The sequence below is a fragment of the Elaeis guineensis genome, chromosome 8, assembly GCF_000442705.2.
Source record: "Elaeis guineensis isolate ETL-2024a chromosome 8, EG11, whole genome shotgun sequence".
Taxonomy (NCBI): domain Eukaryota; kingdom Viridiplantae; phylum Streptophyta; class Magnoliopsida; order Arecales; family Arecaceae; genus Elaeis; species Elaeis guineensis.
Genome location: NC_026000.2, coordinates 27,217,572 through 27,234,624, shown reverse-complemented (window position 1 = coordinate 27,234,624; position 17,053 = coordinate 27,217,572). Strand labels below are relative to the sequence as shown.

The 17,053-nt window shown below is 40.3% G+C and overlaps 2 protein-coding genes and 1 pseudogene across 2 annotated transcripts; all 3 read left to right on the top strand.

Moving 5' to 3' along the window:
- Positions 1-2,951: 2,951 nt before the first annotated feature.
- On the top strand, positions 2,952-5,003 carry LOC109506205 (uncharacterized; annotated as a pseudogene).
- An 80-nt stretch (positions 5,004-5,083) lies between these two features.
- Positions 5,084-12,845, top strand: LOC140851054 (pentatricopeptide repeat-containing protein At1g71490-like). Its single transcript, XM_073242439.1, has one exon. It carries the CDS (start codon positions 11,177-11,179, stop codon positions 12,392-12,394), a length of 1,218 nt encoding a protein of 405 aa, XP_073098540.1. The 5' UTR covers positions 5,084-11,176; the 3' UTR covers positions 12,395-12,845.
- Positions 10,838-11,176, top strand: LOC114914445 (pentatricopeptide repeat-containing protein At1g71490-like). The gene has a single exon (XM_029266344.2). The coding sequence runs from the start codon at positions 10,838-10,840 to the stop codon at positions 11,174-11,176; it is 339 nt and encodes a 112-aa protein (XP_029122177.2).
- Positions 12,846-17,053: the final 4,208 nt, after the last annotated feature.

Here is a 17,053-nt window from a genome sequence, read left to right as displayed (position 1 = left end):
TAGCTCACAATGACATTGCGTATCAGTTAGGATGCCCCTCCTATAAAGCAAGCTTTTATAAGGTAGACGATTTCAAAGTAATCACACCAAAGAATCTCACTCTCCTTGGCACATTAAGTTCCAGATCCAAGCAAATTATTGGATGGAGTAGCTGTGTGCAAGGGTTAACTAAAGATACAAATTAGTGATTGAAACATGAGAGTGCCATAAGATCCCAACATAGCTGATCAGCCAAGGACCTTGTGACAGGAGAATATCATCAATTTGAGTCATCATCTCAACCGAGAACAGATTAGCCAGTCCATCTACGTCCCACTATCTATTAGAATAATAAAATTCTGGAGAGTCAGTTGGGTGTTCATGTTCTCAACATTTATAAAAGTATGCCACGAGAGATAGGATCATGGACAACCAAGGATCCTGATATATTTTAAAGATTCGCCATGCCAATTGACTAAATGAATGAGATTGGTAAGGGTCCAACCTTACAAAATTTAGACCAAAGAGCTAAGCAGCGCCGAGGCTTATAATAATCATCCATGAACCCAAAAAATGATACTTCTCAAAGAATAATTTAGCCCAAAGGGAATTGGAGTGAAGAACAAGATTTATTGCTAGCTTACACAGAAAAGCGCCTTGTTTCTAATGTGACATGTCCAAGCCCTCCTTGATGCTTTGGAGTACACACTGTAGACCATGCAATAGGATGGAAAGCCAATCGATCTGAAGGATGTCCCTAGAGAAAAACTCTAAATTCCTTTTGTAATTTAGAGAGAAAAGACGGGCACAGGAATAGAAGATATGGAATACAGAGGAATTGATGCCAACATGGATTGTAGAAGAGTTGCTCTACCTGCAAGTGATAAAGCCCTCCACTTCCAAGATGTTATCCGTGATAACACCTTCCCAATAAAAGTAAGATCAGATAAGTGCAAGGCCTTTCCTGGAATTGGCACACCCAAATATTTCCACATCCCATTCTTTTCATGAATTTGGAATAGGCTTCTAATTTGGCTCTTCAATGTAGGAATGCACGGACTAAATTTGATTTGGGATTTTTGTATATTGATGGCTTGTTTCGAAAGAGAACAACAGACATATATAATTGAGAGAAGACATGGCCCATCCTTTACTGTTGCCCTGCTTATAGGCATACAATCATCTGTAAAAAATAAGTGAGAAATTGAAGGCCCCATTCTGCTAAGCCGATAAGCTCAAAGGAGGTGATTATGAACAGAAAAATGTCCGAAGCGGGGGAACACCTCTGAGCATAAAATGAACATATAAGGTGAAAGCGGGCAACCTTAGCATAGTCCTCTTGTTGGCTGAAATCAAGGGGTGGGTGTGCCATTTATAAGCAAAGCAAATGGCGCCTGAGTGACACATTGTTGTATTAGAGATATGAATTTAGCATGAAATCCAAATTGTTTGAGCAAGGAAAGTAGAAAATCCCATGACACCAAATCAAAGGCCTTCATATCTAATTTGATCATCATTGGGCTGTAAGAAGGAGAAGCTCATTGTAAGGAATGCATTAATTCCTGACTAGTTAGGATTTGGTCAACAATAGATCGGCCCCGAACAAAAGCACCTTATTTGGGAGAAGTAAGATCAGAGAGAATAGGTTGAAGTCTATGAACAAGGATTTTAGCAATTAGTTTGTAAGTAGTGTTAAGGCTTATAAGCCTATAGTCATTTGGATGCTCTGGCGTAGTGTTTTTAGGAAGTAGGGCAATATAGGTCCTTTTACAATACAAAGGAAGGATAGCAATATCAAAAAAATAATGTATGGCTTGAATAACCTCTTAATGATGTGCCAAAAATGCTTCAAAAAGAATGGTTGGAAACCATCAGGCCCGGGGCCTTATCTGGATACATGTTCCAAAGGGCAAACTCTATTTCCTCCTCCGTGACCTTATAGATAAGAATATTATTGTGCTATTCTATTACTACTAGTGAAACAACCGACAAAGCCATTTGTTGACTAGGCAGTTGTGCCGCCCAATGTTATTGAAAGGAGTCTAGCAGAATTTGGCAAATTTGTCCAGGATCATCAATCATCTCCCCATGTGATGCCCGAATTTGTATAATTTTGTTCAACTGCCATCTCAAGATTGTAGAGCCGTGGATGAACTTTGTATTAGAGTCACTATCCTTTATCCGAGCAATTCTTGATTTTTGATCCCATAAAATTTCCTGACACTACAGGTTCAGATGGTACTCCCTAAGTAAAGCCAGCAATTGTTGATATTGATTAACACTAAGTACCCCTTGTTGAGCTTCCACTGATTGCAATTGATATATGCTATCATTTAATGTGATTGCCCTTTTGAAAATGTTACCTATGCTTCTTTTCCATTTTTTCAATTCTCTCTTCGTATTAGAAAGTAACTTCCTAAGCTTTACATCCAGAGGGCATTGCTCATTACAAGTGCAAGCTTGTTGAACAACCTCATGAATTATGGCATACGAAAGCTAGAGTTTTTCATATCTAAATGGGGAAGGACCTTGTGGTGCTTCATAAATCATGGATAGAAGAATTGGACAATGATCTGAAGCATACCTTATTAAATGATGGATAGTGGAATTAGAGAAACTATACATCCATTTATCATTAGCCAAAGCTCTGTCCAATCTCTCCCAAATCCGAACATAACCTTGGCGATTATTGCACCATGTGTATTTAGGTCCATGGAATCCAAGATCAAGTCACCCAGATTGATGCAAAAAGGCTTGCAATTCCCTTCTCTACCAATTTGAAAGGTTTATCGCCAGCATTGTCTTCAAGAGCCAAGATGTGGTTAAAGTCCCCTATACATACACGAGGCAAATCCAAAGACAAGGCTGAATTAATTTGATCCCATAGCCTTCTTCGTTCATAATGACATGTACTAGCATAAGCAGTTGCCAGTTCCAGTTGTAGGAGTAAAAATAGCAAAGGCTACCTGACAGTCATAGTGAAAGAAGGTGACTTGCCCGATCCTCTTCACCCAAGCAATAAGAATGCCTCTAGATAGATCCTATGATGGAACCATGTAAACTTTCCATCTTGGCCCCAAAATTTTTTTAATGCGACCCAAAGAATTAATAGATAGTTTGGTTTCAAGAAAACACATGATAGAGAACCCATGTTGATGAAGTAGATTTTTGGAAAAAATGTATTTTTGTATAATAAAGTTTAGGGGTACTAGCAATCGAATGATCCTAGTTTTATGTTTGCCAATTTGGTCAATAAAATGATAAGATCAATCAAAATCAGGAAAACAAACAGACGAAGCTCAATGCCGTTTGCCTATGACCGTCATGTGACTGCACGTGGACTACTAAACTGGCATACATGGCAAAAATGTCATCAAGCATTCGTGACAAGCATACGTGGCAAAAACAAAACCAACGCCATTTAGAAGCACCAAAGAAGTTATAATGCGAGCGAGAGTTGGAAAGAGAAACCCTTGACGATGAATCCCCGAATCCAACGAAGAACGACGGGAATGGTGGCAGCGGTGATGATGTCTTGGGCGAACCAGGCCAATGGCGATGACCACCCTTGCCGGCCCTACCCTCCTCCAAGCAGCCACACCCATTACCTAGGCCCATCTTCCTCTTATTCCTCGTCAGCCGCCTCCCTTAAGGGCTATTGCTGCCTCTTCCTCACCTTCCTCGCCCTCCTCACCATCGTCGTCGTCCTCATCATCATCTTGGTCGTCAAACCCAAGAAGCCCCAGTTTGATCTCCAGCAGGTCGGTGTCCAGTACCTCCTCGTCGCCATCGGAACCACCACCTCACCACCAATGGCATACCTCTCCCTCAACATCATGCTGCCATTCATGCAGAGAACCGATCAAACAAGGTAGGAATCCAATACAGGAAGACAGTTCGTGGTGATGTACCACAGGGGACCGTTGGGCATGGCCAATGTGCCCAAGTTCGAGCAATCAGCCCACTCGACCCATCTAGTCCAAACCCGGGTTAGGGTGAGCGAGTTCAGCATCCTCCAGGCCGACGCCCTTGACCTCATCCGCAACGCCGTCGTCAACAACCGAGTCGAGCTCCGCATCATCGGCAATGTCGGTGCCAAGATCCTCTTCCTCGGCTTCACCATCGTCAATGACTCCATCGAGCTCCACATCACCGGCAATGTCGGTGCCAAGATCCTCTCCCTCAACTTTACCTCCCCACGAGTCCAAATCTCCTTGGCCTTGCTAACATGCGCCAATCCCCTGCCCTTCCACATAACATGCCATGTCAACAATGCTTAACAATGTTTTTGCCACGTATGCTTATTTAGTGGGCCACGTGCAGTCACATGACGGCCATGGGCAAATGACATTGAATTCCATCTATTAGTTTTCCTGATTTTAATCGATCTTATCACTTTATTGATCAAATTGGCAAACATGAAATTTGGATTGCTCAATTGCTAGTATCACTAAACTTTATTGTATAAAAATATATTTTTTCCTAATTTTTTGTGTAATTGACAAAGGCTTAGCCGCTCCCCGACAATTCCAACAAAGGATCTTCATGATGTAGAAGAAGATGATTCACCCACCCCTCTACTACTAAATTGACCCCCAAAGGAGTGTGATACGATCCTTCAAATCCCTCATCGGGTTCGAAGATGAACTTTGCTGACCCTCTTGAGAGTCAAGTTTGGACTTAGCTGATCAACATAAGTTGATGAAGGGTTAGTTCCATACCAATATTGGAAAGATGAGATTCTTGTTCTGCCCCGTCAACTGTTTTACTTCTTTTGGTTCCATTGATTGGCCAACTGATCTCCAAACTCCCTTATGAGTTTGTCCCATCCAAACTTTTTTCCTAGATACTATACCTACCCCAATTGAAGAGTGACCTATCTCCAGACTTGATCTCGACTGCTCCATGGTAATAACTTTTTGCTACAGAGGGGAATTAGAGCATGTATTATTAGCACATAAACATAGTTTATTTAACTTATTAACATGCATTCATGTCATTAAATAATGCTATATATATATATATATATAATATATAATATATATATATATATATATATATATCAATATATTTTATGGGATCGGTATAACAAAACCAAGCTCTATATAAAAATTAATAATTTAAGATTTAGCGGTAATTTTCTAAAATCCCATAAATTATGATATTATTTTCTAGTATATTAGTTAAATGCCATAATAGTAGTTATGGTTTCCAATACTTCAAGTTATATACCATAAAATATAAATTTATAGCTTATAATAAAGTACTAATAAAAAAATACTTGTTGAAAGATGGTGGCATTTTTATCAAAAATGCAGTAAAAAAAAAGAATTTAGTGGCATATAATAAAAAATGTCACAAGTAATTTGCTGCCAAAAGTCATTTTTATTGTAGTGATTCTTTGCTACCCTGGTTAGGGACCGCTCGCATTTTTCTTTCACTAGAGGCATGATAGGATTTGTTTCTCCTCCAATTAGTGCCACAGCTAATTCCATGTTTTGCTGTTCAGTGCTTGGATGAACAGGTTCAACAATCAAAAGTTCAAACTGAGATCCTGAAGGTGAGGAAGTTGAATAAATTGGGTTCTAAGCTCGAGGAAAAGATTTTTTCTTTGAAGTCTTCTTTGGTTGTGTCCAGCTTGCACTGCCTGTTGGTCCTATGTCAATGCAGCCTTTGGGAGAGCGCCATTCCTGATGGATTCCTAGTATCTGCACCTTTGCTGCTCTGATCCATGGATTGTACACTGGCTTGGCCTCCACCATAGTGGCTTTAGCACATCCACGTGAGAGGGTCGGATTAGCTAATCTACCACGAGTAGGGGTGAGCATGATCCGGTTTGGACCGGTTTCATGCTCAAACCTAAGCCGGACCAGTCCTAAATGGTTTGACATTTCTAGAAATCAAACCAGACCAATAGAAGATTGAAACTAAAGCAAACCAATATGATTTAAACGGTCTGGTTTGGTTTGGTTTATTGATTTTTTTTTTTTGTGATTCATGAAGATTTGTTTTCTTTTCACAAAAGAGTACCACCAAGAGAATTTATCAAGTAAAATAATTTAAATTGACATAAGATACTGTCACTCGACAAAATAAAATTCTTAAACAAACACCATCATTAAGGATTAAGATATAGATCTTCAACACATTACAAAAAAAATAAATAATCCAGTAAGTCACTTAGAGTTTAAGGCTAATCAACACAACCAAATTGATAAACAACACCATAAATCCAGAATTATTTTCTAATACATTAATACTCCAACATAAACAACACCCTAATCAAAATGATGTTGTTTTATTAAAGCCGATCCGATTTGGTTTGAGAATGGTTTTATTTACTGACAAATCTGAACCAATCTAAACCTGTTTTTTATATATGTCAAAAACCAACCAACCCAAACCGAATAAAATTTTAAACCAAACCAAACATGCAGTTTGGTTCGGTTTCACCGACTGGATTGGTTCAAGTTCGATTTTTGCTCACCCCTAACTACGAGTGACATAACTATAGCAACTCCTCGTAGATAAATTGTTGCCTGATTATAGAGTCATCTAATCGAACCTTCAACCCCGAACACCAAGGTTTAGTAATGTCAATGATCACTGCAATGCTTGCAAATCCCATTCGAGCTGATGTTGCTGTCCAATCATCAACAAGTAGTATGTACCAGCAATAGAAGCAAGTTTCAAAATTTTTTGTTTTTCCCATAACTCCAGTGGAAGATCTAGAAGACAAACCCAAATGCAGGCAGTTCGAACAGAATCCTCCCCCGATCGGAAATTTGGTCGCCAGCTCTCTAGCGCCAAGATTTGGCCAGCAAGAGACCAAGGCCCCTTCTCAAGCACCCTATTCTTCACTGTCTCCGAAGAAAACTCAAGTAACAGAAGCCCTTCAAAGTGAGGTGAGACATAAAAGTAACCCTCCACATTCCACCTAGCTCTGAGTTCCTTAGAAACAAAATCTAATGGAAAACATCGACCCAGAAATTTACCTATCAATGCATTCCTCCGCCGTTGGGTCGATTGCTGAAGCTTCGCTGCCAAAAATACCACAATCTATCTAAACCGAGCCTCAAGCGCTTCCACCTTGTCCTCCATTGCTTTGGATGTCTCCCAGCGAAACCGACATTCACCTTGAACTATCTGAGACCAAATAGTCATGGTCCAGGCAATTTCACCCCATTCCATTGTGAAGAAGTCCTTAGAGGCGAAGCTGCTGCCTCCTTAGACAACAAATTTGACCTCTGGGATGCCTCCAACGAAGAAAAGCAATCACTTTTTAAGGAATGCCCCTAGCACTGCTTAACATTTCTCCACATCACACTATTTGTCATTCTAACTTATTTCACAGGCATTACAACTGACATCAAGAAGATCCTTTCCATTATCTCTACCTTGGTTCTATTATATTGAACCCTTGGTAAATATTCTCATTTATAAAAAGTTAACATCAAAGATAACTACAGACAGTATATATATCTAGTTGGATTCTCATTAGTAAGCTCCCTAGGAATGTAGGAACAGCACCCATCACAATAGGAAAGGGAGAATTTCTAAGTTATAATTTTTCAAATAAGCATGCCTATGGTATTTATACCCAACCTTAAGATTTGGTTGCAAAGTACCCTAGTCGTCTATCTCCATTAGAATCCATGAATATATGACTGTTACATGACATAATTTCAGACACTATATTTCATAAATAGCCTTTCCTCTTGGACTAGGAAAGGGGTTAGTTTTTCTTTGGTAGGTTGGAGGAAATCGAGTAGCTAGCCATCATGTGATTCCTCCCCATTCCTCTTTTTCCTTTATGCTGGTTAGGTTTAGCCCAACTTGGTTGAGTGTGGCGAAGACAGAGAGAAGGAATGAACGGAGGGGGAGAGAGAGAGAGGAATATAATATTGATACACCTCAAACAACAGATAGCAAAGAAGATATGGAACATAATGAAGCCAAGAAAGAAAAGGCATGAGTGCGTGCGTGCGTGCGTGCGTGTGTGAGAGAGAGAGAGAGAAGTGCTTTACAAATGAGAAATGAAGTCAGGATCCTATGAAGCATCTCTTATGTCATCGATCCAGATCCTCTTACATGAAAATTCTGAACACTATCCAAAATTATTCCAGCTACTCAGGTTGTAGCTAATCAATTCACTGGGCATTCCTTATAGGTAATCCTGACCAATAAGTGGTATGCTTATGGAAAAGGCAGGTGTTTGCATACTCACCATGAAATGCATCTATTGTGGGCTTGTGGGAGTGCAAAACTCCAAGATTTTTTTCCTATAGTAAAAATGACAGGAAACAAAATGAATCCAATATCTATGGATACATTCCATTATCATTCCACCTCTGATCACCTAGGAGGCTGCTCCAACAACACATGAAATCCTCCTGTTAGAATGGTACTTCAAACACTACTCTAAATTTGCACTGCACCACCTAGAGCATAGTGAGAACACATTTTTGATATATTAAAAACTATCTCTGCACTCTAGCATGATATTTCCCACAACCATGCACAAAAAAAATGTGAGCCTACATTCGATTATTGTTCCTCCCTTCCCCTTTTGCCAGAAGTTTCTACAAGTCGTTTAATGATACATTGACTTTTAAGATCTAAGGCTTCTGTTCCCCAAAGGAATCTACCAAATAAAACAACAGTTACTAACGACATTTGAATGATGTTTCAATTCAACTTGAAAAAAAGGCGAAAATGACATGCCATTCCTGCTACATGAATCAGTTTGAAAGGATCATTATTTGGGTATGATGAATATAGCTGGATTTTTGCCCCATCATCATGAGGCCTTCATGGTATTACTTTGACAGGTATATAAAATTAGGTCTATTGCACTTTCAACCAGTGGTTGCTTATTAGGTACCTTGCTGCTCAGGACATTGAAAAGAAATCAAGTGATTTATGGTATCTATCCAGAACAACATTGTAAAGTGGATGGATGGGCTCTAATGGGTTAGAATAGGAACCCAACTATATTGGCTAATGATGAGCCCCACTATATTGGCTAACAATGAGCCCACCGAGACAGTAACATGAGTGATAGAAGTCTCGACATTTCTCAAGCTTGTCATTGAACCCTCCCTCTGGTACCTACACTAGCTGATATGTTAATGATAGTCTGCATGACATTGTTCGAAAAAAAATTCATATTCTCTAAAACCCCATAATTCTCAAATGGGTTGTTTCCCGAGGCTTGTCGGAGTCGAAAGGGGCAGTAGGGACGGTAGGAGAGTCAAGAGGGAGGGGGTTCGGCCAACACGAGGGTCACCACCAATGGTTGGAAAAGGGGGCGAGGAAAGATAGAGACATGCCTAGGCGGTGAGAGAGAGGGTGGTTGGGGAATGGAAGAAGGAAGAGGAGGGAGGTGGTGGAAAAACTGATGGCCGTATAGGTGGACTTTTAGCATTTCAGCATCTTGATCACCGACAGCAGAGAAGGTGACGCCACGACCTTAGAATATGGTCAGCCTCTTTTTCCACCAACTCCATTCCCGAAGGATGTATCAATACATTGGAAAAGCATTTAATAAATTAAAAAATTATTTCATAAATTGGGACCTCCTCTAGGATAATTTAGTCATTTCATACATGCTGCTAATGGTCTTAGAGCTCCGATGGATAGTTAAGCTACATTGCAACGTAAACTAAGTATTGGAGTCTAATTAAAAAAGCTCAAAAATTTTATATGTTGATGTAATTTATAAAAAGTTGAAGGAACATCGTTATAATTTTATTTTTTCTTTTAAACTACGATTTTAGAAAGAAAAAAAATATGGGGATGCTCATCTTGCTTAAATACAACTCATCTCCTCTTCATCAAAACAAAAAAAAAAGAAAAAAAATGCAACTCACCTCCTCAAACTTAAAATTATATCACGTAGTTGATGGATGGTCGTGATGTTAATGTTAGGACATGTATTCTTGGATATCCAACCTTTGAATACCTACTACTCGAACCCAATTATATATATTTTATAAATTTTTATGATATATATAATAGGTGGATTAGAGGATTTGAATTCCAAATCTTCGGATTACCACTGCCCGTTAATAAATTGACAGATAATTTATGTATACATGCAGGCTCTTATATATAAATACCCGCCGCTCGAAGCATCCCACCCGACTTCGATTGGGGTTTTTTCCTTAGCAAGTTGTGGTGATGTGAGTTGGTCCCCTAAGTTTTGATACGGATAGGGCAAATTTTGTGGGTATCCTACTCATTGCCATCCCTACCTTTATACCCTCTCCTCCCCTCATCCTAAAGAAGAACCTCTCCCAAATCCACAAGTGCTTTCCAATATCTTGGAGCAAATCCCTGCACTCCACACCATCGGCAACACCATCAGAGAAAGAGAGACGAATTAAAACCACCACCCTCTTCTGCAGCTCCCCTCATAGACTCCATCAACTCCCTATCCGCCCATGGCCACCTCTCCGAGGCCTTCACTGTCTTCTCCCTCATTCGCCTCTACTCCTCATTCCCATGCCTCTTCGTTCACCCCCTCACCTCCCTTCTCTCCTGCTCCACCGCCCGGAGAGCCCTTCCCCAGGGCCAGCAGCTCCATGCCCTCGTCCTCTCGCTCGGCCTCTCCGACAACCTTCACTTGGTTTTCAAGCTCACATCCTTGTATTCTGTCTTCAACCTCCTCACCAACGCCCACGCCGTGGTCGAAAGAGCGATAAAATTGCAAACTTTGCCGTGGAATTTGCTTCTTTCCGCCTATGTGCGCAATGGGTGTTGGGAAGATGCGATTTTGGCGTACAAATAGACGATTAAGTGGGGCGTGAGTGTCGATAAGATCACCAACTCAGGTGTCCGAAAGGCCTGTGGTGAAATGAGGGAGTTGGAATTAGGGAGGGAGATACATAGAAGCATAGATGGCAGCAGTTTGGAATGGGATTTGTATGTTTGGAATGCTTTGGTTGCGCTGTATGTCAAGTGCGATGCATTAGAGGTTGCAAGGAATATGTTTGACGGAATGGCTAAGAGGGATGTTGTTACTTGGAACTCCATGATTTCAGGGTATGCATCAAAGGGAATGTGGGAGGAGGCTTTTCAATTACTGGAGCGGATGCCCAAGACATCAGAAGTGAACACTGTGACTTGGAATACAATCATTGCGGGGAATCTGCAAATGAGTAATTTTATGGAAGTGCTTAGATTCATACCCTAGATGAGGATAAGGGGGTCAGCTATAGATTATGTAACTTTGGTTATTGGTTTGAAGGCTTGCTCTAGACTCGGGGCTGTGAGGGTGGGGAAGGAGATTCATGGATTGGCCATTCGCTTCCATTGTGAAAAGCTTGAGAATGTCAAGAATGCTTTGATCGCAATGTATTCTAGATGTAAGAACACAGGTGATGCTTACATTATGTTCCGAACAAGTGCAATTTGCAGTTTAGTTACTTGGAATGCCATGTTGGCAGGATTTGTGCACATTGACCAAGCTGAGCAAGCTTGTTTACTTTTTCGAGAAATGATTGGTTGTAGGATATGGCCAAACTATGTTACGGTCACAACTGTCCTTTCTCCTTGTGCCCATCTTGCAAACATCTGGCATGTGCGAGAACTCCACTGTTATGTTACAAAACTGGGGTTTGAGGGCTACCAGTCGTTATGGAACTCTCTAGTTGACATGTACTCAAAGTCTGGAAGGATGGCAGCAGCCCAAAGAGTATTCGACTTTATGAAAGGCCGTGATAAAATCTCCAACACTTCATTGATTGCAGGTTATGGATTGCAAGGAAAGGGAATCACTGCTTTGAAGCTTTTCAATAAGATGATTGACTGTGGAATTGAACCAGACCACATAACCATGGTGGCCGTCCTCTCAGCTTGCAGCCACTCTGGCCTTGTAATCCAAGGGCAAATGATCTTTAGCAGGATGGTTGGCTTATATCGCATTGCAGCACGAGTGGAGCATTGCTCTTGCATGGTTGATCTCTATGGACGGGCAGGCCTGCTAAGGAAGGCAGAAGAGATAATTGATCAAATGCCACTCCAGCCAAGTGCTGCCATGCTGGCTACACTTGTTGAGGCATGTCGGGTACATGGGAACATAGAGATCAGAGAAAGGCATGCAAAGAAGCTCTTAGAGATGAAGTCTGATAATCCCAGCCACTATGTTTTGATTGCCAATATGCACGCATCTGCCAGGTGTTTGCAAGAGCTAGCTAAGCTCAGGATACTGATGAGGGATATGGGCATTCGGAAAGCTCCAAGTTGTTCATGGCTGGATCTGGGGAATAACTTATATCCTTTCCAGGTAGATATTACATCAAAACAGCAGGTAAATCGTATCAGTTTCTTGTTGTGGGGGTTGGCTGATCAAATAAGGGATGCTGGATACTTTGGTAATGAGGAGATATGGTTTGCTGAAGCAATTGGGTAATAGATAGAGTGGGAACAGTGACCAAAATATTTTGAAATTTATGCTTTTTTGATAAGATTTTTGACCGTCCAAGTTACATAATCCATGCTGTCAAATGGTGGCTCTTTGCACATAATGGATCCTAGGAAATAAACTTATCGTTTTGAAGATAGTGATATGGACCTTTATGAGGAGCAAGGTGTTAGAGTAGAAGATAGACATGGCTGGAGCTACTGAAAAATAGTTGTTGAGGAACTTGATTGCCGCCTTTTGCTGTTGACCAAATCAAATTTTGGCAGTTTTGAAAGTGGATTCTGGACTGTTCTTATTTGGACTGGTTGTCGTTGTTCAATTTGTAAGGCAAGAATTTTTACTGCAGCAGTAACAAGAGATGTGCTAACTTGGAATTCGATGATCTCGGGCTATGCTTCGAAAGGGAAGTGAGAGAAAGCTTTTGAATTGTTTGAATTGATGCAGGCGGAGGGCACATGTTGGGGTATATCCAGTCTATGAGAAGTAGAGATTGAGGAAGGGGCAGTAAGGAAGTGAAGGAAAATCTAGCGCAGCATGGGTGCTTAGACAACAAAAATTTTATATGCGCAGTGGACATGATTTAATCTAACATGCATCTTCTAGATCTCATCTCATGAGATCATCCCTATTATGTTCTTAAGATCTATATGCAGCAAATAAATTTATAAAATATAAGCATGAAGATCTCATCTTCACCTTTGTGCGGGTAGATATACACCATAGTTTGATGATCATGGATATCTCTTCTGGTTCTTTTTTAAGCCGCACAAACGTCCGACCTCTACAGATATATACGAGACAGATCTAGGAAAGCTCCTCTTTATTTCTTCACCAAGAAACCAGCAAGCAATTTTTAGAGGAGGAAGAAGAAAATGAAAGAACTCTCAAATCAGCACTTCGCACCTTGCGCGTATAAGGAAGAAGGCGCACAACCCTTGGGTGTGGAGACCAAGGACGCCCAACTCTTAGGTGTGATGAAGAGGGGAGAGGGAGAGGGTGTGGAGAGCTCAAGAGAAAGAGGTGTGGAGACTTGGCTTGGATTGCTTAGGGCTAAGAGATCTCATCTCAAGGCCCTTTTATAGGCAAAACAGAGTCCTACTTGGTTTAGAAATTGATCAAATCATATCTTTATCTCATAAGAAACCCAAAACCAACTTTAATTAGGACTCTTGGGGCACCTCCAATTGTTCTATTTGATGCCAAACCCTGGTGGGGAATGCGCCCCATTCTCCTCTTCCTATTCCTTGTCGCAGTAGGACTAAGGGGGGTACCAACAGTTCGCGCCCTATGGACCCTATCCAATTGGGTTCAAACCCAATTTCTCCCAACTTAATTAATGATGAAAAACCAACTCTTGACTACCCATATTGCCTGCAATTGACTTGATCCAATCTCCATCTCATAGGGATTCAAGTCTAAAGAGGATTTTGGGTTTACCATGTGCTACCATGGTTTCCTAAACCCAATAAGATTTCTCAAATCCAAATTAGCTGGAACCACATGATCCCAATTGTACGATCCTAGATCAAATCCCTTGTTGTGTGACCTCATAGATTCAATTCTGTCTGGTAATAGGATATATTGTAATCTCCATCAACAATATCATTGAAACTTCTTTCAATGGATTGAAACCCCTTACAATTTAGCCAATTCGAGAATTATTGATCATCAAAATAATTCTCAATTGGTATTACGATCCACCAATGACACCTAGCAATATATAGTGGCAACCCAATAGAATTGAATAAATGAACCTCTAGGTGCAGTTGCCGTGTGATCCGATTTTTCTATCGTGAGTTCCGACAAGACTAACGTCATGAATAACTCGTCAACCTGATCTAGTCATATGTAAGATTCAATCAATCTGAGTTCTTAGTGAATTCTCATGGAAACTCCTTTCCATCATTCACACTTGCTATGGCCATGGACTTCCGAACTCAGTTTCATGATCCTCATAGGACTTCTCCCTAACTACCAGGATCAATAAATCCCATATAAGTGCACATCCTATTACTATGATGAACCTACTGCAGCCAACATATACCTCAAAACTCTATAAGACTAGAAGACCGAGTTATGATATAGTCAAACTATAACAACCTCATTGTGAATATCCGAGGTACCGTAGGTCAAAAAACTATTCACACTACTACAGCATTGAATATGTCACGACGAGAAGGTAGATATCTAAACGACTACTCGTATTGGCCACACTTAGCAACCTTGTTCCCTAACAAGCGCCTGCCTCTCGCTCAGTATCCCTATACTGTAGATTCAAGACTCATCTCATAAGAAAGTGATCCATGCACCAACCTATGTAGATCAATCACCGTCTCCGTGATGATCCTATAGTCGGGAGCAATTTATGAATTAACCACCAATGGCACATGCCTCAAATTCTCAATTCTTGAGAATGTATCATCATCTTGTTAATTCATTAGACAATTCATAGACACGTTACACAATATGAATGGATAAATAACCCAAATTTTGTTTCATTAATAAGTCAAGATTACAAATTATGCCCTTAGAAAGATTATATATGTCAGCCCAATTAACTTTTAGGACATACATTTAACAATTTTCCACTTACACTAAAGCCAATTGGCCACAAATTTAAGTCTCATCTTCTCAAGATGGACTTTGATCTTTTGTTGGCTCAGCTACTTCGTCAATGGGTCAGCCATATTGTCCGTGGTGTCTACTCTTTGTATTTTGATGTATTTTTTATCAAGATAATCGTGGATCAAGTGAAATCATCATTCGAAGTACTTAGATTTTTGGTGAGACCTCGGCTCCTTAACAAGCGCTATGATACCGTTGTTTCACAGTAGAAGAAAATGGCATCTGACGGCATCACATCCAATTTTGCAACAAACTTCTAGAACCAGAATGCTTCCTTTGCAGCTTTCAATGCGGCAATGTACTCTGTTTCCATCATGGAATCTGCTATAACAAGCTGCTTAAAACTCTTTCAGGTCACAACACCATTGCACAAAAATACACTGCATGATGTCAACTTTCGATCATCAATATCAGACATGAAGTTTGAATCAGTATATCCCTGCACCCCCAATTCTCCACCTCTAAAGATCAAAAACATATCCTTAATTCTTCTCAAGTACTTAAGGATACATTTCACAGATGTCCAGTGCTTTTCGCCTGAATTCGACTAATATCTGCTCATGACACTCACAACATGAGCTATATTAGATCATGTACATAGCATGGCGTACGTGAGGCTCCCTATGGCCAAAGCATAAGGGATCTTGCTCAAATGTTCTATCTCTTCCAGTGTGTTGGGACACATTTTCTTGGAGAGAAATTCCATGCCTAAAGGGCACAAGTCCCCTCTTAGAGTTTTTCATGCCGAACCTCTTCAGCACCTCTTCTATGTACATCCTCTGTGAAAGTTCTAGCATCCTTTTAGATCTCTCTATATATCTTAATCCTCAAAATAAAAGATGCTTCCCCAAGATCCTTCATAGAGAATTTCTTAGACAATCATAACTTGACTAATGTCAGCATAGGAACATCATTCCCAATCAGGACTGTAATCCACGTACAGTATGAGAAAAGTGATAGCACTCCCACTGACCTTTTTGAACACACATGGTTCCTCGTTCTTGATAAAACCAAACGATTTGATAATATCATTAAAACGAGTGTTCCAATTCCGAGATACTTGCTTAAGTTCATAAATGGACCTTTACAATTTGCAGACTTCGTGATCTCCATCACCAGAAGTGAAACCCAAAGGCTGTTCCATGTAGATATCTTCCTCAAGATATTCATTCAGAAAAGCAACTTTCACATCCATCTGCTATATCTCATAATCGTGATATGCTGCAACAGCAAACAATGTTCGAATGGATTTTAGCATGACCATTGATGAAAAGGTATCCTGATAGTCAATGCCTTCGCGTTGACTATAACCTTTTGCTATGAGACTTATCTTAAAGATCTCTATCTTTCCATCCGAACCTATCTTTCTCTTGTAGATCTATTTACACCCGATAGATACAATACCTTCCGATGGATCCACTAAGATCCAAACCTGGTTTAAGTGCATTGAGTCAATCTCCGACTTCATTGTCTCTAACCATTTCTCAAAGTCGATATCTGATATCGTCTCGTCATAGGTCTTGGGGTCATCAATATGAATCCCATTTCTCATGAGAAATATTTTCTCTACATCCTTTATTATGATATCCAAGTATCTATCAGGAAGACGAAAAATCCTACTAGATCTATGAGGTGGAAGAGATGCGCGTATTGGCTCAATATGAATGGGTTCTTCACGTTCTGAAGCTCGTTACTCTTCAAAGACTCTCTTCAAGCTTAATCTGTCTTCCTATGTCTCTATCTTGAATAAACTGTTTTTTAAGAAAGACGGCATGCCGGCTCACAATCATATTATGATCCTCTAGAAAGTAGAAATAATACCCTAAAGACTCTTTAGGATATCTGATGAAACGAGCGTTAAGAGACCTGATTTTTAACTTGTCCGCCTGTTGTCTCTTGACATGGGCCGGACAACCCCAAATTCTGAGATGACCTAGACTTGATTTCTTACCATGCTATATCTCATATGGTGTGGCAGGAACGATTTTAGAAGGAACCCTATTCAACACAATTTGCTGTTAA